Genomic DNA, 25,176 nt, shown 5'->3' on the forward strand with positions numbered 1-25,176 from the left:
GGCTCTCAGCACCTGTTACCAAAGTATAGGCATGATCTAGAACTCAGTAAAAGCGACACAGCTTACACAGATATTCTTCAAACTGATTTAAGTTGTGATAAAAATACAAATTATGATTTCAAATATTTCTGTGGCTAGAATAAAATAATAGAAGGATGGTCGTCAACATTGAAAGTGACTATATCCTAGATGACTAGTTTACAAAAGATCTTATTAGGCTATTTTCTTTCTTTAATAAACCTGTACTACTTGAGTAATCACCAGAAAACACCTTACTACTGCTCTGAAAAATATTACTTGATAGAGTTTTTTTTTTTTTAATTCCTAGACATGGTTTCTTATGGAAAATAACTAAATTCTCGAGGTCCCCAAGTCCAGATTCCCATTTATTTAGACAGTTTCACATTCTAGAAAAGTTCCTACACATGGCCCAATGTCATGGACAGCATTGGAACAGGACATCCGTGGATTACTAGATTAGCCATTTAAAATAGCAAGACCGGGCTAGGGGGTGTAGCTCAATGGTACAGCATTGGCCTAGCACACACAAGGCCCTGGGTTCAAGGCCCTGGGTTCAAGCCCCAGAACCACTCTAAATAAATAAATAAATACATAAATATCAAGTCTTACAGCCAAATTGCACTGCAGAGCCAATCTTGGGAGGATCGGTGACGTGGGGATGGAAATAAAGGGGTGGCAGTTGGTGCAGTTGGTGTCAGACCCTACAGGGCTTCAAGCATCCCTGCTTAGGAGAGAAGGAAAGGGCAAGGGAAATGGAGAGCTGAGGGGCCGCAGACGAGTGAGGACGACTGTGAGAGAGAAAAGGTCTAAGGATATGGGGGTGGTGGGGGCAGAGCCAGGAAGGAGAGACCACAGCTGTGTGCACCATGGAGAACTGTCTGTCCCACTCCATCTGTCTGCCTCTTACCCCAGCCGGGGTGTAGTGTGCTAAGCACCGTGACAGGCTTTCCTGAAGGTGTCAGACAAGACGGCAGACAAAAGGAACACAGGGAAAGATTTAGTGGTAGTTTCTGACCTGAAGTAAAACTTTACCTAGCTATAAGTTTAAAAGAATATTTGGAAACCACTCAGTTCCCTTCCACACCAACCTCTGGCCTTGGTGTCCTCTGGTGTCTAAACCGGTACGCACAATGACTGTCCTGTTCAGAACACTTTCGAGATACTGAAGTCCTCACCCAAGTCAGGCAAACCTTTCCAATAGTGTGAAACAAAGCAAAGCACCAGAATGACTCCTACCAGAGAGCTGTGTTTACCTTCTCCAAAAATATCATCCTCTTCATCAACAAGAAGCTCGTCAGCGTTAAGAAACTGCATCCTGGGGAGGACAGCAGGGCAGGAGGCAGCCACAGCCTCTCCGAGGTCCCTGCAGCAACACTGCCCTAGTTGGCTTCCTCTTCTCTCCTCTCCTCTCCCGGAGGGGTTGCCCAAGCTCAAGACCAAGCCAGGGGAGGGTGCTTCCGTCTCTGCCCCGGAGAAAACAGCTTCATTCACAGGAACAGGCTTCTGCAGCTTTTTGCAAATGAAGTGAATTCCAGGTGAGGTAATTCTCCCCACTGAGAAGAAAGCCTTTTGGAAGGGGCTGCAGATGCGGTGGGATCTGAAATGCAGTTATCACTCCAAGTCTGAGTGCATCTGAGCTTTGTATTTCAAAGCACCAACTTTCATATTTACTTAGAGGACAGTGTGTGCTTAACTCCCTTGCTTATGAATTTGAACACAATGGGTAGCGTTGAAAGAGAGGGGGCTTACATTTCTCAGATCTTGGTTTGGCTTCAGTGACAATTTATCTGGGAGTAAAGCAGGCCAGTGTGCTGAAACAAAGCAGGCATTTGGAAGACGGGGGCTTTTATTTCACTCTAATGGTTGCATTTTTCTTTTTCTTTTTTTCTTTTTGTTTTGCATTTGAGGACTGCATGCCACAATGTTTAAACCAAGTTAACTCTGATCCAGGCTCTTATTGGCTTGATTGAATCTCTCATAGTTGGTGAACAGATAACTGGTTTTGGTCAAACAACTTTCATTTTACAATATTTACTCAGACTGATATTTCAGACTTTATCACTAAAAGAGAAAGAAGAAACTAACTCAAAAAGAGGTTCCTACCCTGGAGCTTGCATCACCATCTTGAGTTTCTCGAAGCTCCAGTTAAGTTCTTTGTGCTGTGCAAGCCTGAATCTCTTCGGGCTATGCTGCAACTTCACCCTGGGGTTTTCCCAGGCTCTCAGCAGCTCCACGCCTCAGGAAATGCAAATGAGGAGGATGAGGAGGAGCTGTTGACTTGAGGTCCTTATGTTGGAGCTTTATTTACTGCAGGTTTTCCTCCAAGCTGAGAACCTGTCATGTCCTGGGTTACTAATGGCACCTTTGGAGAATATGGAAACTGGGATGGGTAGGAAGGCCAGCTGTGAGGATGGATAGCCGCAGAAGACAGAAATTGGTCCTCATGAGCTAGCTGTGCACCAGCTGAGGGTTCAGATGTGCTGCTGGCTGTGGGGGTTCCCAAAGGCAGCACATGTCTGGGGTCCTGCCAGGGGCTCTGATATCTCTAACTAGGCAGGAACCACCCTTCAGGGAGAGCTGGGAAACCTGTGAGGTGTTTGAGGGGCACCAGAACTGGGGGTTATTACCAGTATGAACTGTAGTGCTCCCTGGGGCCAGGACTAGCAAGCTCCCTGCAAAACAGTGGCTCAGCAGGAGACGTCCAGCCCCAAATGCCCAGTGGCCCCTGGAGAAATGCTGTGAAGCAGACACCTTCTCCTCTCCCTCTCAACAGATCTTGTTTGGATCCCTCCTCTCTGATACCTCTACCACCCCAACTGGGATTCCTACTTTAACCCTGTTTCTGGTCAAAGTAGTTACTTAAATTAATTAAAATGGGACCAAATGTAGGAAACTTGCTTGTGGATTAGATCTCCATTCTTGTGCAGTTGAGATGAGGGAATGGGTGTCGCTTGTGATCATCACTAGATCTCTCAGTCGCTGTCCTGTGTCCTTTAGTCATCCAGCTTCACAAGCTGGGTGCCATCATCCCATTTTGCAAATGAAGCCATGAAGGCTCTGAGGCCTTGAATACAGCAGGCAGGCAAGGGGCAGATTTTGCTAACTTCAGAGCTCGCTCCATTAGTCATTACCTCTTTTCTAAATAGGTTCATGGAGTGGCTTCAGACAACCTGGTCACTCTAAAAAACCTTTACCATCTTGCTCACCCTCACCTCAGAACCACCAAGTTCCCCGCCATCCACTTCTGCTAGTTAACCTGACCTCTCTATTTCCTTATCTTTCAATGAGTGAAACTGTGCACCCCATTCATACGTGGAAGACCTCACCCTCAATACCTCAGAATACAATCTTATTCAGAAATAGGGTCTTTGCAGATGTAATTAGGGAAAATAAGCCCATACCCTGTTGGTACAAAGTGAGTCTTTAATCCAGTATGACTAGTTTTCTTGTAAAAGTGGAGACTTAAAGACACACACACACAGGGAGAGCACCCTGAGGAGACAAAGGCAGCGATCTACAAACCAAGGAGTGCCAAAGCTTGCCAACGAACCATCAGCAATTTAGCGGGGAGACATGGGCAAGTTCTCCCTGGATGCCTCAGAAGGAACCAAGCCTGACTACGCCTTGCCCCCAGGCTTTTAGCCTCTAGAACCCCGATAAGAATAAATTTCTGATGTTTAAATCCCTCGCTCGCCCAGTTTTAAAGGTTGGTTATGGCAATCCCATCAAACTAACAACTTCCTCAATTGGCTTGTTTTGAGGATTACATCAGATCATTCATGTAAAGGAATTATCATAACACACGGTGCCCAGTAAATATGGAGTTCGAGGTATCCAATTTAGTGTCTCCATAGGGAAGCTTAGAAGGTTTCTTGATTTAACCCTCAGTGGGGAAGGGGAATGAGCGGTCACATGCTCTGTATAAAATCTCAACACCTGCAGGAAGTTTCCCTCAGTCTCTTCTTTCCCAATTTACACATCTTAAAAATGCAGGTGACATTCTCAAGCAAATCACAAATGTCATGAAGAACCTCTTAGAAGCAGGGAATACAGAAAACATGGGTGGGTGTTTAGAGAAAGAAGGCATAGGCGCTATGTGTTTAACTAAGAGGGAAAATTAACAAGTACATCAATATGAATGAATTCAAAAACAGTATATTGACTAAAAAGTCTAATAAAATATTAGTAGTATGATTATATTTATATAAACATCTCAAAATGGGCAGAGTAAAAATATAGACAATATATATCGTAGCTAACACTTCCACAGTGCTAGATATAACTCTAAATGCCTTGATTCGCCTAATTCTCAGGCCAGCCCTATGAAATAGGTATAATCACCATATATATTTTAGTTTAAGGCTCAAGAGGTGAAATGACCCATACATCTGGTGAGTGTAGCACAGCTGTGATGACTCATATGTGTGAAGGATTAAGGACTGGGGAACTGTTTGGATTTCAAACTTTTGCTCAAGGATCCCCGTCTCCCATCTCTTCCATCAATTGGGAAATTATTGACTCATCTTTGGGGCTTAATTTAAGAGCTATCTCTTGTATAGAGCCTTTTTGACAGTCCCATGTGAAAACACTCGTCCCTCCCCTGAATCACTTATCCATTTAAAGCATCGATTTCATTCCTGTCCTTCACTCCTCATGGGCAGGGTTTGTTGCTTCTTAGACCCTGTAGCCACAGAGTGATGGGTAGCGAGTCGTCTGCCCACTGAGAACACTGTGGGGAAAGGAATGGCAGAGAGCGAGTGTAAATTGAATATGAGAGAACAAGAGTTATTCCTTGGGAACTAGAATCTGCAGCCAAGAGAAAAACTGTTTTCCTTTATTCTCTTATGCTTTTGCAAAGGGCCTTCAAATCAAACTGACAAGAGACTAACAAGGAAAGAGGCATACAAAGTTTATTATTTCCATAAGCAAAGTTTATTAATTCAAAATTTATTATATTTCTTCACAAAAAAGAAGTGAAAACCCAAAGAAGTGGTGGAATTTAGGGGCTTCTATCCCATTTTAACAACGAGTAAGAAAGGTGAAGAAGTGACCAATGGCCCAGGATAGGAGAACTGTAGAAGGTGACTAGCAAATGTGGTTCTGCAGACTGGCCCCAGTGCCACCACACCGGTGGTGCAGTGTCACTCCTCTCCCTGGTACAGGATGGGGGGATACCTGTATTAAGGGGGATTTATGTCACCTTTATCAAGATGCCTTGCTTTTAGGCAGGAAGGAGGAGGGCAGAGAGCTCTTCTTGCATTTGCTGTTTCTCATGCCTTCAGCTCAAAATAGTCCTTATGCTAAACTGGCATATTTTCATAGGATATATTCTGATCCCCTTCAAATACATACTAGAAAGGAGAGACTAAAGCTATGGGGGCAGCCTTTGTTTAAGGGGGCTGTAGGTTACAGAGAATAGGTGGTTTTTTGTTTGGTTGGTTTTTGTTCTTTTGCTTTTGCAAAGGTAAGCACCATAAAGTACTAGTTATTTTTATGTATGTTATTATTACATGTCTTACTGTTAATTGAGACATAGTAATTGTATATTTCTATGAGGTGCAGCATAGCATTTCAATATGTGTACATAGGACGTAGTGATCAGATTGGGGTAATTGAGGCATCCATCACCTGGACACTGCTCTGAGAAGAAGGTGGCTGTGACTGAGCAGAGAAGAATAGGTCTGGACACCAAAGGACCTTGCTTTTCAGTGACTGAAGCAAATCATGCCAATATTTAGATTTAGAGGAGAGGACAAAAGTGATCAAAGGCTGATTTGTGGAATCGTGGGCTAAAGGTGACAACAGAACTTCATCAAAGTCTGAAGCACAAAGCCAGGGCAATGTTTAAATACTCTAAATAGTCAGTGCCTGCTTTGTGCCACACTGGGCCTATGAATTACAAAGCTGACCAAGGCCTTGGCCTTGCTTTGAGAAAAGTTACCCATTGCTGTGTTTGTTCAGTTGAAAATAATAATAAGTACCCACTAGATCTCAGGTTTGGTGGGAAACATTTCAGTGAATGTATAAGCAGCTATGTGTGTCAAACAGGAAAATCAACAAATTATGACAGCTTAGGTTATGATTACTGATTGATGGATTGATTGTTTGATTACCTTGACACATTTCTGCATGGTTTGGTGTTTTGAAATGCTGTCTATGAAGCATGGAGAGGAGGAAGCCCCTCACTGGCATTCATTCCCCGAGGAAGGCCTTTCAATAGCCTCCTCTTTGCACTTCTGTAGGATTTCCCACACCTCTGAAAAATGGTTTTAAGTACTTAATTTTCAGATTCACAAACTTTAGAAGAGAGAAAAGAGTCTGGACTAAGTAGAGGTAAGATGTCCAGAAACAGAAAGGAGAACAGAGTAGGAGAGAGGAACTGAAACTGCAAGGAGTCATTGGAATCAAGAAAGAAAAAGGAGGTTAAAAAAAAAAACACCACAGAGCCAGAAATAACCTTATCTTTGGGTAACATTACCATTAAAGATGCTCATAAAAATGTGTCTAACTGCAAAATCCCACATGCAAAGAGCTGGGGCTGAAGGAATAGGTTTGTTAACCCGGGGCAATTTGTGCAGAGAGGGCTGAGCTTCCTCTGGCTCAGACACAGATTATTACTGGATGTTACACATTCAAGGTCAAATTCAACAGCAAAACCGGGTTGAATCACAGGCCTTTCAAATCCCAGAAGGAGTACTTTTTATGCCATTTTTAAAAGTTACTAGGTGCAAGCTAACCACTCATGTTGCAAAGAGGGGCCAGCAAGTCCGCTATGACAGTTCACTATGACTCTCTTCTTGCCACCTGGTCAGCTTCGGAGCCATCTTCCAACTGCAGGAGCCACTGCAGGGTCACTAGATGCAGATGCTGGGAAACCCTGCCAGAAAAGCCCTCCAAAGCTCTGCCCCATTTTCTAAAACAGGACTGAAGTCAATGAGACAAACTGCTGAACAAATCTGTTCTGCCATCAGGAAAGTAGAAAAACCCAGAAAAATATAATCTTTATGAAAAGACTCCCATTGGGTGTGGATGGCAGGCCAGAGCCATGGGAGAAGGGTGTAACTGCTGGGGATGGTTAGCTTGCACTTAGTGACTGTTAAAAATGGCATAAAAAGTACTGGTTCTGGGATTTGAAAGGACTGAGACTCAACCCTGGCTTTGCTATGGAATGTAACTTTGAATGTGTAACATGGAGTAATAATCGGTATCTGAACCAAAGGAAGCTCATCCCTCTCTGCACAAATTGTCCCAGATTAAAATATGATCTGTGTCATTTGTACCACATTAGCTAAACCAGCACAACTTTAAGATGCAGTCCCTGGCTCTTCGCTGTGTCCCAACCAAAGCCTCTGCAGTAAAGTAGCTGTGACTGCCACTGATATTAGGACTGACCCCTCAGGGTTTGGTGACATTGATTGAGATGAGAATCCTTCCCTGTTACCCTCCCATCAGGATTAGAATAGATACAGAGGTCATGAGCAGTCTGTCTCTCTTCTTTTTTAAACTTAAGGACCACTTTCCTGGTATGGGCATACAGGAAGAGACAGGGGTGGTGGAGGGAAGGTACAGAGAGAAATAAACTCATCTCCACGTCTGTGGGAGAACTTAGGGAGAATTACAACCTTTCCTTCTACTCTGTTCCCTCAGATCCAAGAGAACATCTCTATCCACAGAAAGGAGGCCAGATGAGTAGGTATCAATTCCTCAACTTGGAAGAAAAGGCTTAAATCTCACCCAACCCAGATCTTGTAGTAGGAGGTTGCTCTGTGTTGTATAAACATCTGGGTGCCAAACCAAGGGATAAGAAATGTTGTTATTAAAAAAATTGGATGATATTAAACGATTGGTACCCAATTCTTTCCTATATGACAGGATTTTTAGGGTTTTGTTTTTTAGTAATTGAGGGAAAACTTTGATTTGTTATCACTAAATCAGCATATACTAGGTGTTGGAGTTTGAACCCAGAGCCATATGCATGCTACGCAAGTGCTCTTCCACTAAGCTATAGCCCCAGCCCAGTAATTCTATTTTTTGATGGTAATTCATAATGTGGTATTTGTCATATGATGGACAAAAAGTTCAAAGAATCTGGTTGTGTATCAGAGATAATGGAGACATAAGACCTTTGAAAAATCTTCTTTTCCATAAAAGCAATAAAAAATACTAGAAAATGGGTGGCACAAACGTTTTCAGATTTTGGAAATTAATCAAAGGCTTACAACAGTACAGGAAGCATTCGTTTAAGACAATGGCTGAGTTTCAATAGAACAGTGAGTTTTGTGGAATTGTCATTTGCCCTACTTCCAAACTCTTCCCATGGCTCCATGGAAGCCCTGAAAAGGAACAGCCTGCAATTCCAGGGAAACCCGCAGGCTGGAGACCGTGGGGTGGGGGTGGAGTGGAGGGAAGTTATTTATCATTATTTGATTATCATTATTATTATTATTATTTTTGATTATCATTATTTGATCTGACTGCTGGTACCCTGGAAGAACTTGCAAGGCTGTCTTTATTTAACCTGACTCAGACCTGCCCGATGAGAACAGTCTTTTCCCTGGGGTTGTTTGTTGAAAATAATCAAAAGCAACTGGTGAACACTGTAGCCACCTGAGGGAGTGGGTAAAAGTTGGGAGCAAATGATAGGGCTAAGCAAAAGCTTAAAAGGAAAAGTTGGGGAATGAGATGTCCACAGGGAGTTTTAAAAAACTATGACATAGTCTTGAGACTCCAGAGGGCCAAGCATGTGTGGGCTTGTGTTCATGCCCGGAGCTGTGTGCATGCTCGGAAAGAGTCCAAGCTCTGAGCATTGGCTAACCTTGCAGCAAAAAGGGTAAGGCAGAGCTGTGACATGCTTAGCTTAGTATTAAAGCATGCCCCACTGTGCATAGAGTCCCTTGCCAAAGAGTGGAAGGCTTCCTGGTTTCAAGAATCTAGACAAGTTTCTGTTCAATCATTAGCTAACCAAGAAGAGGTTTCTGTGCTCACACCTGACAAAGCATACAGGTTTTACAGAATTATTTCAGAAAAGTTATTAGCAACAAAAACAGTATATATTGTGGTTTGAGTGTGTCTTCCAGAGGTAATGTGTTGGAAACTAAATCCCAATGTAACAATGCTGAGACCATCAAGGGTTTGTAAGAATGGATTAGTGCCATTGGTGCACAAGTAGGTTAGTTACCACGTAAGTGGGCTCCTGATAGAGAGTGAGCTCTGCCCTTTCCTTCTCTCTCCCACAATGATCTTTTGCCCTTCCCTTCCACTGTGGGGGTGCAACAGGAAGTCCTTCACCACATACATGACCCTTGACCTGGTACCACTCAGCCTCCAACATTATAAGATACAAATGTTCATTTTTTTAAAGTAAATGACCTACTCTCAGGTATTCTCTACCAAATGCACTAAGACAAAGAGCAATGAAAACCTTTAGGGGTGGGAGATCTGATTTCCAAGGTTGCCACATGATCTTAAATGTCTGATTTTCAACAAAAAATGTGACATGCAAAGAAGTAAGAAATTACAGCCAACAGGAACCCTCTGTACAATGTAAATGTTGGGTTTACTAGACAAAGACTTTAAATCATTTATTTGTTTAAAATGTGTTCAAAAAAGCTTATCCTGCCTGAGTGACAGAGGGAAACAATAGAGCCTTAGAAAACTGTGGGTCACTGTCAAGCACCCCAATGTATATGTAAGAGGACTCATTTCCATAATAAGAGTCCAGTCTTTTAGTGATCACTTTCTCTTCCTATCAATGTCTTTACCAGTACAGAATATTTATGGAGTCAGGAACTTTTCTCTATCGATACGTTTCAAGTAAAATTTGGTTGATTTATCTGGGAAATTGGCTTAACAATTAGGGTAAAATGGTGGGCAAAATAGAATGGAAATGTAAATTCAGCCAGAAAAAGGAGTAATGTAAATATCCAAATAGCAAAGAGCTTGTTTGTATATTTTTTACACAGAAATGATGATATCTCTATATATCACTGTATAAAGTATATCTTTTGTGCCTTATGAAACTGATGGTCATCCCAGTACTCGGGAGGCTACACAGGAGGATTGCCACAAGCTCAAGGCCCAGCCTGGGCTACATAGTGAGTTCAAGTCTAACCTGAGCTACATAGACCCTGTCTCAAAAAAACATAATATAAATCTTATGATAAAAACTTCAGATATGTGAGGAGTTTTTCAAAGTTCACTTTGGTCTTAAAAAGTAGACAGTTGAAGATACCTTGTGCCTGTCTCACATTGGGCAGGTGAGGCCCCCAGGAGTTCCTATAGGCCAGGGGCTAAAATCAGGGGACCTGGGATGGGCACAGGATACGAGGGGCCTTGGGCCTGGAAACTGAGGAAGGCAGCCTAGGAGCTCCAGCCTTTGTACACTGGTCAGTCACCTCTGATTTTAAAATCCCAAAGCTGAAATGCTTTAAAGTTCCAAATTTTTTAAGCATTTGCATAGATACAGTGAGTGGAAAATTCCACACCTGACCTCATGTGAGGGTCTCAGTCAGAATCCAGTTGCATTCAAAATGTATAAAATTATCTTTGGGCTCTGTGCATAAAGTGAATATGAATCCGAAATGAATTCAATGTATTTGAGTCCCATGCCTAGGATGGGATGTAATGTATATACAAATTTGTAAATCTGAAAAATTCCAAAATCTGAAACACTTTAGATTTTGGCATGTCAGATAAGGTGTACTCAACCTGTTCTAGCTTTGTGGGTAGTGGTTCAGTCATTGTCTAGAGGCAAATAGAAGAAATAAAGATAGAAAGGACACAAGGACATTGTAATTTTGAGAAAACTGTAGTTCCAGGACATAATCAGAGTCACCAGGGGTCACAATGCCTTCCCACCCCAGAGTCCGCACTGGAGTCTCAGATACAGTATGTTTATAAATTTTGCTTTTGCTTCCCCCCACCACTATAAATCCACACATTTCAAACATTTTCTGAAAGAAATAGCACTATTAATTGGGTACATATTGCTAAACTTCAAACATATGCAAACCCAGTTGATATTATCAACTTTTGCTTTAGCCCCCTAATAAATAACCCATCAGAGATGAGGAAAATGACAAATAACTCAAAAAATAAACATTCCTGATCCTCTACCTTGAGGATGCTCTTAGATCACATAATTCTTCCAACCCCAGACCACAGGGCGCTTGCCATGCTTTCTCTTTGAGCGTCCGCTTTGATGATTTTGCCTCATAAATCTGCTTGTGCCTCTCGCTGACACATCCTGAAATGCTTTTCTGGGACAACTGATCGAGAAACCTGCGAGGGTGAACCGACGTCCCCATGTCCTCTTAAAGGGGCCTCCTTGGGGCTCATAGGCTGACATGCTGACCTGTTCTTGATCTTAGAAGTTTTTTTTTTACCATGGGAAGTGACGAAACGAGGATTTGGAATTTGGGACTTATTCTAATGTTCTGATTTTGGCCAAACGTTTTTGAAAACTCTTTCCTGTGTGGCTGGCTTCTCTTCAATCTATGAGTTTCACTGACCTCTGACAACAGAAGGCAGAAAAATAATTTGAGATTTTCAAAGGCTACACAAGAGCAAGCAAACAAAGGGAAGTACGAGGGAAGGGCAGAATATTGCTCTTCTGGAAGGAAAATACTTCCAGATTGCATCTGTTTTTTTAAGGATTCTGTGGGAGGAGATCCAAAGATATTCCTTAATTTGAACCCCGCTCCCCTGCCGAACACTCAGGCTGTGGGTGCTCATCACCGCTGCAGGCCAGAGGGGCCCTGGATTTGGCCCAACTATGCTGGAACCTCATTCCCAAGGTCTTGGCTCAGCTCAAATGAGCTGCAAACCTGCTCTGTCAGGCATCCAGGAAGAACTCAGTCCATTGGCGTCCACGTGGGTGGAGGAGATGGAGAAATACAGGCTAAGAAATCACCACTGTTCCTTTCTACACTGGCAGCCTCTACCCGGAGGCTCTTTAGCCTTTGATGTTCTGTTTGGAAAGGTAGATCAATAAAGAACAGATGGATGGATGCAGTGAAAACAGATCCCCAGAGGGAAAGAGAAGACAGCCCAGTGCTGAGTTATGGAACAGAATATTCCCGGGCTCTCCTTAGCTGGACAATATGTGGTCAGTGTGCGTCTCTAAGGAGCCCAGGCAGTGACAGCTGGTTCCCTCCCTGAACACCAGCAAGCCGGTGGTGAGAGATCTCCAACCACAATGTTTCCTGACCTTTTGACTTCAGGCAGCAGCCTCGAGCTTCAGCAAAGAAGGGAGTTATTTTTTCCTCTCTTCTTATTTTTTCTTTTCTTTTTGAGTATATGATTCTGGGAGTTGAATCCAGAGCCTTTGGACTAAACTGCATCCTGCCCTTTTTTCATTTTTAAAATTTTGAGACAGGGTCTCACTAAGTTGCTAATTTGCAGTCCTCTTGCTTCAGCCTCTCAGAGTGCTGATTACAGTTATGTGCCAACACGCCCAGCTCCTCTATTCCTTTTAACTAAAAGAAAAAACTAGCTGAAGAAGGGGGAGAAGGGCAACATGGAGAATAAAAAGAAGAAAAGAAGGGAGGGAGGAAGAAAAGGAAGCAGGAGGGGAGGGAGGGAAAAGAAAAACAATACGGCAGCACTGCCTCTACTCTAAGTGGCATGCTTGACTGTGGAAACAGCCTTCAAGTTGGCAGGTGATGGGCTCCTCTTTTTCTCCTTCTCGTTCTTATTCTTTTTCTCTCCCTGGGATGGCTGCACATGGGAGTCTGTAGTTTTCAGTCACTGCGTGTTGTTTTAAAAAAATGTCTCTGTATGTGAGCTCAGGTTGCACACTGAGAAACTTTGTTGTGACCAACGGGTATTTCCTTCAAGGCTCCGGGATAGGCTCTGTTTCCTCCTCTGTTCCTTGCTGTTGTCTGGTTTCAGCTGAAAGGTGTAAGAAGAAACCTATGGTTTGTTTCTTCTCTACACGTTCACGTCAGGCTCTCCTACCTAACTAACTGCAAAACGGGACCCTTTTTCTTTTCCTAGAACCACGCTGGTGTCATAACAACTTCAAAGTGCCACCCATCCTCTTCGAGACCACAGGCAGCTGAAGCCCTGAACCCAGGCTCATAAACAAGGGTGTAGATGGGGGGAGAGCGAGTGAAAGCCAAAAAGAGGGAAACACACTGCAGCCACCGCCCCAAACGACCCCCTTGTGAAACTGTCAGGAAGTTGGAGGTTTTCAGAGTGCTGTTTCCTGCCGAGTTTGAGTTTAGAGCCAGCTGCCCCGAGCCCGAGGTTCCCAGGGTTATCAACCCAAAGCCTCTCAAGCTCTACAGTGGGATCTGTGGAGGTCTGGGACTTGGCTCTTGGTCTTGGTCTGGGAAGGATCTGCCTCAGCCTCGGGGTGCTCTGAGGGTCAGGCTTGGTGAAATAGATTGAGCCAGCTTTCTGGGGCCGCTCAGTTCTGCTGGGAAACAAGCAAGCACGCTTAGAGAAAACCAGGTAGGGGTAAATAAAAGCAAGTCATGCGCTTCCTCCATAGTGGAGCCTGAAGCCACCAGCTGCTCATCTTCTACTGTCGCAGAGCCCCATGGTGGCAGTGAGCAGGGGCTCACTAATCACCTTGAGGTGAAGGAGACCCCTCCTCACATAAGCTGGAAGCTGGTTAGCAAGTGTCAGCAGGGGCTGGTGGCTTGCTTTCTGTCAGGGACAGCCCCCAAGTGCAGCAGTCCACCCTCTGGAGGTGGTGGCTGCTGGGGACATGTTGGCACTCAAGGCGAGTGATTTGTGTGGCTGCACAGTGTTTTAACAAACAACCAGCGAGAGGAGGCAGCAGTACTGAGAGTGGGCAAGGCGGAGGGGGCAACAGGGGAAAGGATGGCTCTGCTCTTGATCCGTGCCCGCTGCTCAACCTGGATATGACCTAAAGTCGAAAGCAAATGCAAGCAGCTTCCTGGGGCCCCTGCAGGCTCAGTTGTTATTTACAGAACAGGATAAATGCCCTGGTGCTAGTAGGAACCAGGGTGTTGGGAATCATATGTCCCTGGAGTAGCATCTACTAGTGTTTCCTTCATTGGATGGCACTGATAAAAGCTTCATGGGAGAGTACTGCTCTAGGGTTGACTGGCTGGATTTTCTGAGTTCCCTGTGAGGTGAGGAAGGAGGGGCCATGTGGCTGTCCCCACCCAGCTGACAGGAGACTAAGGACACAGAAAGCAGGTCGGTGGACCGCAAGGGCACAGGTGAAGTGGAGCAGGAGCCCCTGCAAGGAGATTCTTATGGAAGATGAAGCTGTTTCATCTAGTGAAAATAAAATACATCCACATAAGAAAGCTCCAAAGTGTAGAGTCCAACAGGCCATGCAGGTGGATGTGCAGGCTTTGCTGTACTGGTGCTGATTTCTCAAACCTTTGATTTTCTGTGCTGATCTCCACAATCCAGCATTACACTTGAAGTTACAGGATCTAGATCTGTTTGTTTGTTTGTTTTTGGTTGTACCGGGGGTTGAACCCAGGGCCTTCCCACAGAGTTACATCCCCAGCTCTTTCTTATTTTCATTTATTTTTTATTTTGAGATAAGATCTTGCTAAATTTGCCGAGGTTGGATTCAAACTCCTTCTGTTTCAGCCTCCTAGATTACAGGCATGTGCCACCATGCCCCGTTCATATACGTTGGTTTTTAAGCTAATCTGCCCTCCTAAACTGTGAGATCTTACAAGGCAAAAGTCAAGTAAAATCTTTGCTCCCCGGAGCTTTTTCAAAAGGATGAGTATTTAATCCTCAGCAGGTTCTCTAAGCATCAGCAGCCAGCGACGTGACAATGTTCAGAGCAAGGTGAACATGGTGAGATGATGACTCATGAGAGGAGGGGTGGCCCCAGGTCACAGGGGTCAGGAGGGCTGGGAACCCTCCTTTGCCCCCTAGTGAACTCTATGCCACTGCCCATATGGGGTGGAGGGATCATCCTCACACAGGGCCTGACCAGAGATGTCTGGGGAAGGACATGTATGCTCTTCTACCTACAGCCACCCCTCTGACCACCTCTCTGTCCATGGGGGATTGGTCCCAAGACCCCCAAAAGACCAAAGTCCACAGGTGTTCAAGACTCTTTCATACAATGGTGTATCAGTTGCATATAACCTATGCAATCCTTTTGTGTACTTGAAATCAGCTCTAGATTATTTATAAGGCCCAATGCAATGTAAATGCTAAGTATATAGTTGTATACTATATTATTTAGGGAATAATTACAAGAAAAAGTCTGTACATGTTCAGAAGATGCAATATTTTTTCTGAATATTTTCCATAGGCCGTTGGCTAAATCTAAAGAGGGCCCAGGTACCTCAGCCCCAGGCCCTGTTGGGAAGGGACAAATAGACATTTTTTTCTTGTAAGTCTATCAGCAAATTGGTGGCAATCAACTGTAGGAGATACAGTTGAATTCTCGTCTTCAGGTGGGGTCGTTTGTCAACTAATGGAAGAAGAGTCTTCAAATTTTATCCACAAAGTTTAAGACTTTTATAAAAGGATCCTTTCGAAGTTGATTTAACAATGGATTCTAAACACGATTATGACAATAATAAATTTTTTCCCCCAGTTCCCACTTCCTTTTGCCTCAGGATTCTACTGATATTGTTCTTTTTCCTAGTTCCTGTTCTACTTTTATGCGCTAAAAGTTAAGAAACAACTGATAGACATATTAAGAACTGTTACACAGGAAATATCAGGATAGGGGTCACAATAATGGTTTGGGGAGAAAAGTGAGTTCAGACTTTGCTTCTGTCATTTCTGGGTAAGATTTTCACTGATTCCTAATGCATGACACAATCAGCTCAGTAGTAACATTTAGTTCCCTTTTCTTATAGGCACCGGGATAGGAGGGCCGATGGGAACGGAACTTGTGGTAAAGACTACCTTGCCGCAGAAGGACCCCACCCCTGCTTACCTTCCGCTGGATCGAGTAGTAAATATGTAGTGTAAGGTTAATATGTATTCTGAGTGGGCATTGCCACACCACTATCTCCAGTGGAATGAACCGGAATGTAAAATTTATACTTCTTTTGAAATGCGATGAAGCAACATAAAATTTGGAAGGAGCATGACCATGTTTTCTGTACACAGTTGCAAAATGTGTAAGAACACATATGGGAAAACCACAAGAGAAGGAAACAGAGCAATTGAGTTACTGGCTGTGCAGGCTGCAAGAGGAAGGGCACACCAGATGCCCTGCCCAGCAGCATCCTCTTGTTTCTGTTACTTCTGTCTCCAAGGCTATGTGGCTCTCCTTCTCAGTATTCTTTTTATCATTCATCCATCCAGCATATATTGAGTACCCTTTCATGCCAGCTGCTGAAATACAGGCTCTGAGTGCTATGCTGGTAAAGACTAACTAGCTCTTGGGTAGGGGTGCTGAGTTGCAGAGTTTACTGATTTTTGTAGTGCTAATACCTCCGCCATGGCTAATCTCAAGCCACTAACATGACACCATTGAACACAACGCTGGGAAAGGACGTGCATGACACACCACTATGTAGAGTTTCCGTCATGTGATATAATAGACTTAAGTAACCTCCAGGGTACAGATATCGGTAAAATGTAGTAATTAGGAACTGGTAGATTTTGAGTATTTATGAACATTGTTTTAAAAATAATTCATTTAACTGGATATTAATTTGAAATCAGGAGTGTTTTAAGAAAGAGCTCACACACTATTTTTGAAACTTTAACCTCTGACTCTCATAAATAGGTAAGTGTAGACTCTAGCACACAAGTGGACAGAGATAACATATGTTGTCTGCTTCATGAAAGTGTTTTTTAACCCAGAAAAGATGACATAGACTACGTATGTAAATAACTAATAGCCTCAGAGTTGATATGATAGTTTAGTAGAGAAAAGTTCTGGGCCTAGACTTTGTGGGGAAGATGTATCTCTCCCCCAAAGTCATATGTGAAAGTCCTAATCACTAGTGTGACTGGATTTGGTGTAAGGAAATAATTAAAGTTAAGTGGGTCATAAGGGAGGGGCTCTGACCCAATAGGATTAGCATCCTTATGAGAATACATTAGAGAACTCTCTCTCTCCAAGTGCATGTATCAGAAAGGCCAGATGAGGACACAGTGAGAAGGCAGCTAGGTGAAAATCCAGGAAGAGAGCTGTCACCAGAAACAGAGTCAGCTGTGATGTGGCTCAGGACATGTTACCCAAAATATGGCAGCCTGGCATTAAAGAAAACAGTAAAAGCTGGAAGTTCACTCTCAACTTCCTGTCATCCTGAAGCAAGCCATAAGACTCATTCAAGAAGTATCTTCCCTGTACCTAGAGGAAAGGAATGACTTCATTTCCAAAGGCACAGAGAATTTGAACAAATTGGCCTTGCTAAGTGCCCCCTACTAGTTTATTAGCATTAGATCAGATGCCCTTTGACCAATCATCCATCAGCATGATTGGCCACTCTTCATCACACTCATGCACGAACATACACAGTTTCTCTGTTGGTGGGGATTTCACATCTGAAAGCTCCTATGGGACGTGAAACTTACATTAAATAAATCTGCATGCTTTTCTCTTGTTAATCTGTCTTTTGTTACAGGGTCCTCAGCCATGAACCAAAGATGGGAAAGAAAGATATTTTTCCCTGCAGCTGGAACCTGGATATTGGACCTCCAGCCTCAAGTACAGTCAGGGTTACATTGCTGTTGTTTAACCTGTCTGGTCCATTAAGCCACTTTATTATGACAGCCTGAGCACTTTAACACAGGTTCCTAGAATAAAATTACCTTGCAAATAAATTGGTAACAGGGACTCAACCAACACAAGCACCCAAGATCACATAGAGGAGGGCTATGGTAAAACAGTGTTAAGTGTTGTGACCATTCATATTCTTATCTGCAGAACAGAACCTATGTACCTAGAGGGAAGGATGTTGGCCAAAATGCCAACAAGTGGTTATCTCCCTCTGATAAGTTTTGGAAAGAGTATTTACCTCTATATATTTGGCTGAAGTATTCTTTATAATTTCATTTTTTGCCAAAAATTAAACAACAAATAATACCTGCTGAGTTAGTCACCTTTACAGTTCTATAATAAATACTTGAGACAATCAACTTGGAAATAGAAAAGGATTATCTTGGCTTATAGTTTTAGAGGTTTCAGTCCATGATGCATCAGCCTCACTGCCTTGGCAGCAGATTATGGTGGGGAGCTCTTTGGGGAGCTTACCTCATGACTGGAAAGTGACAGAGAGAAAGAAGTGTTCCTCTCCAGGGCATATCCCAATGACCTAAAGACCTCCCACTGGGGCTGTAGCTCAGTGGCACAGTGTTGCTTGGCATGTGTGAGGCCCTGGGTTTAATCCCCAGCACCACTAAGGAAAATAACAAAAACTAAAAACAACAAAAGCCTTCCCACTTGGCCCCACCTCTTAAAGTCTCTACCCCCAACCCTACCCCTAACTCCACAGGTTGGGGACTAAACCTTTCACACACATTTTAGATGCAAGTGATAGCACTTGCCAATTTTTCAAAAGCCATGTAAGGTTAAAAAAGGAACTGAAAAGTCCAACCAAAATCCCTACAGCTGGAGAACACCACGTTCACCTTTTGGTGTACAAAATCACAGATCTGCTGCACACGTTATATCATTGCCTTTGTAATCGCTCACCTGCCCCAGCTTAATATCACCATCCGCTAGACCTCTTCGGCAGAACCCTGGGGGCAAGAGACTCCCAGCTCACACCATGAAGTTCACTTTCTAACACAATCAGCCTTCACCCCTTATGTTAGTCAGCTTCATCATTACTGGGACCCAATACCTGACATGCACCGCTTAAAGGAGGAAGGGTTTATTGAGGCTCAGAATTTCAGAGGCATTAGTCCATGGTTGCCTGGCTCCAAGCAGAAATGGCATGGTGGAAGGACCTGGAGGAGGTCACTCGTGGCAGCCAGGAGGAAGAGAGTCAAAGAGCCAGAGCCAGAGACAAACCCTCCAAAGGCCACCACCTCCTCCAATATGACCCGGCCTCCTCACCACACAGTCAGCTCTGAACTCATCCGTGGGTGAATCCACTGATGTGCACAGAGCCTCCATGATCCCATCACCTCCCCAAACCCCAGTTCTGAACACGTGAGACTCTGGGGGGGACATGCACGAGATCCTGGGCTTGATCCCCAGCACTGCTAAGATCAAAACCATTCTAAGCTATTCTAGATGTAAACCATAGCAACCCTCCTCCCATTTTAAACCCCTCTCTAGTTAGCCCTTTCCATTCCCTACAACTCTTTCAAAGCTTAAACTATTCTCTATTTCTCATCCCCTACTGCAGAGAAAATAGACACCAGGAATGGCTTGCTCTCTCCTCTTCTGCCTTTTAATATCTTCATCCTTTCCTCCCTTCTGTTTCAGATAAAAGCCTATTTTCCTCTGTCTAAGGTCCATGCTATTTTTTAAAATAATTAAAATTCACAATATTTTTTCTGATGTTGCAAGTAATTATAACCATATTAAAAATGTAGGAAGTACAAGAAAATATGAGAGAAAATAAAAATCACATGTGATTCAGACACTGAGACAATTGCTGCTAACACTGTAAATTCTTTGTTTTCTGCATGCATGATTGTGTATATTTGTACTTAAGTATTTTTTACACAATTGACATTATTCTGCATATGCTATTTCATGAATCTCTTTTTTTGTCTTACAGTGGATCATGAATATTTTTGCATGACCACAAATATTCTTCAATGAAGAGATTTTCAAAACAATAGTTTAAAGTTAAAAACAACTTGGTTTTCCCAACAGTATATGCTTACTGTCGAGTGATTAGAAACTGGTAAAAGGAAGAAAAACTTTACTACCTATCACACCTCTCTACCCAGCTGACATAATTTGCATATAAATCTATTTATGAAGAGAGGGTCAGACAGGCACGGTTCTGTATTTGTGATATGCAAATGCTATCTCATTTAAGCCTCATACACACTGTGTAGTTGCAGCTATGACCGTTGACTCCTTTTTTCTAGATGAGGAAATGGAAGCTCAAAGAAGCTGAGGAAACTGTTTCACGCTATGTGCATGGAGACGGTGGAGTGTGGACTGAATCCAGCGAGCTCCAGGGCAGGATTCCTAACTCTTGGACCAGCACCCCCAAGACAGCTCTTCCCACCCAGTCCAGACCACTCCTCTGCCCCACGTGCTGATGTCCGCACGACCCCAACCTTGGGTAAATGCTGAGGTTTGGATCTTGTGGTTTCTCAAAACAGATTTTCTTTTCAATAACTAGTTGCAGGTGGAACTACTTTTGTTGTTTTGGTGGCACTGGGGATTGAACTGAGGGCTTTTATACTAAACTACATCCCCAGCCCTTTTTATTTTTTTATTTCAAGACGGGGTCTTGCTAAGTTGTCCGGCTTGGGCTTGAATTTGGGTTCCTCCTGCCTCAGGCTCCCAAATGCTGGAATTACAGGTGTGCCCCACCACACCTGGCTTGCAAATATTTCGTTTATGCTGTGAGTGGATTCTCCTGTGTGTGGTTTTTTCCTGCAAAGCTGACAAATGATCCAAGTTTTATTTATCGAGTAACCTATCATTTCTGTGCCAAACTCCTACCTTTGGTTTTGTTTCTGTCTCCTCTTGCCTTTGCTGCAAACTTGTTCTATCTCTTATCCAGGGTCTCTATTGGCTCTGGAAAGTAGCTTTGGATTGTTTGTGCATGTGCTTGCTTGGTGGATATACTCATTCAGCAGCACTTATAGGGCGTGCTACAGTGAATAAATCTAAAAAGCTCCCTTGGCACTTCCAGTCTGGAGATGCGTACAACACTTTTCAAAAACAAGTATGTCGCACTTAGGACTGTCTAGGCGCTGTTCTTTGGGATTCACAAATACCACCTTGTTTCATTCTCACAGCAGTACTCTGCGGTAGAAACTATTTTATCCATTTCGCACAGGAAACAGTGAGGCACAGAGAGGTTGCCTTGGTGACTCAGCTTTGTAGAGGGCTGGGGTAAGTTCACAGGCAATTCTGAGTTTAAGCAATAAATATTCTTTATCAAAGGGGAAGTATGGGGTTCTGGGGGAGCACTGAGCAAGAGCATTTGGTGGGGCCAGGGATTTAAGAAGAACTTGGAAGGGGATGACTTATTTTTTTTTCCCGTTAAGTTTACTGGTACATTTTAGGTATTAAATACATTTACATACATCATTGAGATCGTGCACCATTACATGAGTATCTTGGTTCTTATTTTTTTCCCAGTCCCCTGCCCTCCCTTCACCCCCTCCACCCTTCCCTATTTGCAAATATTTTGTTTCCGTTTTTTTCCTTTTCTCATATTTTTTCTTTTCCCTGCTTTCATTTTCCCTACCCCTCCCAATTCCCCTGCTCCTTTAGACCTTTACTTCCTATTACACAATATCAATTATACATTTTTAAAATTACAATATCAAGATCTAGAAGACATTACCACAGATTTTACAGAATTTAAAAGGATATAGAAAGCATATTAGAAAAATCTGTATTGAAATAAATTTGACAACTTCTAAGAAGTACCTTGGAAAACAAATTAATGAAACTAACTCTGGAGGAAATATAAAATTTGAATAGCACCTATTAAAGAAAGTATATTCCTAACTTGAAAACCTACCTATATGACAACAACAGGCTCATATACGTTTTAACTGATAAATTATATCAAACATTTAAAGCAGAAAAAAAAAAAGGAACACTTCTCCCCTCATTTTAGGAAATCAACATTGTGCTAATCCTAAAACTGGATAAAGATAATAGAAGAAAAAAATATGAACATAGATAGAAATTTGTTTAACAAAACAAACTATTAGAAGTCAGATCTGGCAGTATGTAGAAAGTGGTTTTGTTATAGGGATGGCAGTGTTGGTCCAGCATTGGAAGATCCACCCCCAAAAGTCATCATTTTAACAGAGGAAAGGAAAAAGCCTTATGATCCTGTCACTAGTTGGAGAAAAAGTATTGGACTAAATTCTACAGCTGTTCATGGTAAAAGCTATTAGGAGACTAGAAGTAGAACAGAACCTTCTCAACAGATCAAAGACATGTACTCCATACTTCCAGTGAGAATGCCTTGTATGAATGGAGAGGATACAATGGGGGATGACTTCTAAAGGGGTCCTAAAGCAGGAGAAGGAGAGGCTGCGAGGGGGAGAAGGAGAAGGACATGCTGTCACTGGGGAGGGGACTGTAAGCAGGCGGTGGCCGTGGGGCGGACATGGGCCAGCTGCAGAAGCAGTAGAGCAGAGGCCTGGCAAAGGGCGAATGGGTCTTCGTCCTCTGGAAGTGGGAGGAGAGGGAGTGTGGCTGGAGGGCAGGAGGTGGCGAGGGAGAGGTTGTGGACAGCATGAACACGGGAAGGGCAGGCAGAACCACATCTTCTGGGCTTTGGCACAACTCGAAGGAATTTTACTGATGGTCCAAAAACAAGGGGAGATGTTGAAGGGTTTTCATTAGTGTAGCTGCTGGGCAAGAGTGTGGGCAGAGCAAGTGTTAGGGGCCCTTTTGCAAGGATCCAGGTGAGAAACGATGTCAGCGTTAGGCGGTGAGGTACAATGGAGAGGTGGTGGCTCACAGGGCCTGGCCAGTGGGTGAGGAAACGCCCATCAGGGATCAGGACCTTGCTCTTTGCTCCTCTACCAAGTTTCTCATCACAGCGCCTAGGGCTTTGACTACTACACACGTGGGTGGTTAATAGTTCAGACTTCGTATCCATGAAATATACAGAAGAGGAAGGAGACCCTGCCTGCAGGGAATCACAAGGTTCCTGTACACCTCCCCCACCCTCAACTAAACCCTCAGGGAGGAAGGTCTACAAAGTTTGTAAGTAAAGCAAGTATTCAGGGCTGTGCCTCTGTGAGTGGGATTAGGTGTAATTAAAATCATCGTTTTTGTTTTTTTTCTTTCTTTTTTTAAACATCTTTACTGAGATGTCTTTCTTTGTTTTGTTTTGTTTTGTTTCAGGTTTTTTTGAGACAGGATCTCATTCTGTAATTCAGGCCGGCCTCAAACTCACTATGTAGTTCAGGCTGACATCGAACTCTCAGAGGTCCTCCTGCCTCAGTCTCCCGATTCCTAGGATTACAAGTATGCGCAACCACGCCTGGCCTGAGATATATTTCACATACCATAAAATTCACCTATTTAGAGGGCATGGTTCAGGGGTTTTCAGTATATTCACAGAGTTGCATGATCCTTGCCACAAACTAATTTTAGAACATTTTCAATGCCCCCCCCCCCAATTTCATGCCCATTAGCATTCACTTCCCCCTCTGGTTTCCTTACCTTACTTCAGCTCCATATAGCTGTTCATCTACCTTCTTTGTCTGAATTTGTCTTATTCTGGATATTTCACCTAAATCACATCATATGCTGTGTAGTCATTTTTACTGGCTTGAGTTATTTCTGGAAGCATTCTTTCTATATCATGGATATAAGCCCACTGTCAAATACGTTACCTTCAAATATTTTCTCCCACTCTGCTTGATGATGTCCTTGATGCATACATGAAAATCTATTTATTTATGTCACTTGTGTTTTTGGTGTCATAAATAGGAAATTATTACTTAACCAAGAATTATCAAATTTACTTCTAAGAACTTTATACTTTCAGCTCCTGCATTCAGGCTATGATCCATTTGGGTCAATTTCTCTGTATGGTATGAAGTAGAAGTCCAAATTCTTTCTTTTGTATGTGGATTGCCAATTGTTCCAGTGCTGTTTGTAGAAAATGCTTTTCTTTCCCCATATGAATTGTCTTGGCAAGCACAAGTTAATTTTGCTCTTTATACTTTTTTTTCTCAAATTACTCCCCTTCCCCCTGAAAAAGAAAGGCAGGAAGAACAAAAGAAAATCAAACCTACATTTTTTCTTTTCTTTTTCTTTTTCAACAGAAGCATCAGTAGATTGCTGGAAACAGTATGTGCCAACGGCCTCTGCTGAGTTGGGTTGAGCTGGGTTTCCTTCCTGACACCAAATCAAACCATTCCTTCTTCAGCTCATGTCCAAACAGCCTTCTCAAGTCCCACTGCTTTAGAGTTTGTGACAGCAGAACTATTTGGTCAGTTTTAGCTGTACGAGTAATGTACATAAAAGCCCCATAAAAATAGCAAGTAATTTTCCATAGACTTTCTGCATTAGCTATGTTTGAGAAGTTGCCTTTGTGCCAGGGCAGGAGACAAATGTTGTTGGACTGCATAAGTTACTTGGTCACGATGCCAATTTTTAAAATGTTATCGAGGTTTGTGAAGAAGTATATGACATTTAGGGTATACATTTGTCAGAAGAAACTTTAAAGCCACTAAGTCACTCCAGTAACAATGTTTATGGCACTGTGTACTGGATCCTTCTTTTTCATTCCCTCCTAGCTCTGGGGATGGAGCCCAGGGCCTCACACATGCTAGGCAGGTGCTCTCACCAAGCTGCAGCCCCATTCCTGGCTCTGGTTAAGAGGACTGTAGTGACCGTAACATACTGATAATAGTTTATTTATTTCTTTTGGGTAATTTCTTTTGGGAAATAACCTAAAGATACAATTTAGGGAAGGAAAAAATGCACACAAAGATGTAACAAAAAAGACAGAAAAATATCCCAATGGCTAAGAATTGGGGCAGAATAAACAAAATAGGTTTTACATAAATGCTGTAAAACTCTCAAGAATAACTATGATTATATTATAGTGTGGCATTATGCATAGAGGCATATACTAAGTCATGCTGAAGCAAGCAGAGAAGAAGTTAGATGTACACCTTAACTGGAAATGGTCTCAGGATGGATTCCTGCCAACAAAGCTCAAAATTAATTTATCCCAATGTTAATATTCATTAGATCTATTTATAGCCACTAAAAGCTACTTAAATGTAAAACAGAAGTTCATCTTTTTCTGAAAGCCAAAATAAATGCTTTTATATTTCTTCAACACATTATTTCTTAGTTATTTCCTAGTGTGTTGACTCCTTATTTTAATATCTGGGGAAGAAAGGATAAATACTTAGAAAAAATAAAAAATGTCTCAAAACATAGCTGTTAAGGTTAGTAATCCTGAGAAAGATCGCAGCATCCACTGAGGTATGTTTTTTGCTGCCTAATTAGCTACCTGGGCCACGCATCTGCCTGTAACCTGGGGTAGGAAATACAGTGTGTGCACATCCAGTCTTGGGTCTGGCCTGATAGATTCGCTTCTA

General features: G+C 42.8%; 1 protein-coding gene and 1 long non-coding RNA gene across 7 annotated transcripts in view; one reads left to right on the plus strand and one right to left on the minus strand.

Annotated features, from left to right (window-relative positions):
* Ripor2 (RHO family interacting cell polarization regulator 2) overlaps positions 1 to 25,176 on the minus strand; it is a 219,734-nt gene that overhangs the window by 115,383 nt on the left and 79,175 nt on the right. For 3 of the 6 annotated variants that reach the window (XM_021260552.2, XM_021260551.2, XM_021260554.2), the window contains exon 1: positions 1,275 to 1,408. The exons of the other annotated variants lie outside the window; for them this stretch is intronic. In XM_021260552.2, coding sequence (XP_021116211.1) covers positions 1,275 to 1,335 — 61 coding nt within the window. In that variant the 5' untranslated portion in view covers positions 1,336 to 1,408. Of the gene's footprint in view, positions 1 to 1,274; positions 1,409 to 25,176 lie in introns of those variants that run through there. 6 annotated transcript variants of the gene reach the window in all.
* LOC147826234 (uncharacterized) lies at positions 1,430 to 21,848 on the plus strand. The gene is made up of 3 exons (XR_015439128.1): positions 1,430 to 1,556; positions 15,840 to 17,647; positions 19,993 to 21,848. It is a non-coding gene; the product is annotated as an uncharacterized LOC147826234 (long non-coding RNA).

This window comes from Heterocephalus glaber, unplaced genomic scaffold (genome assembly GCF_053883595.1).
Source record: "Heterocephalus glaber isolate CG9 unplaced genomic scaffold, H.glaber_assembly_v1.0 deba00001472, whole genome shotgun sequence".
Taxonomy (NCBI): Eukaryota; Metazoa; Chordata; class Mammalia; order Rodentia; family Bathyergidae; genus Heterocephalus; species Heterocephalus glaber.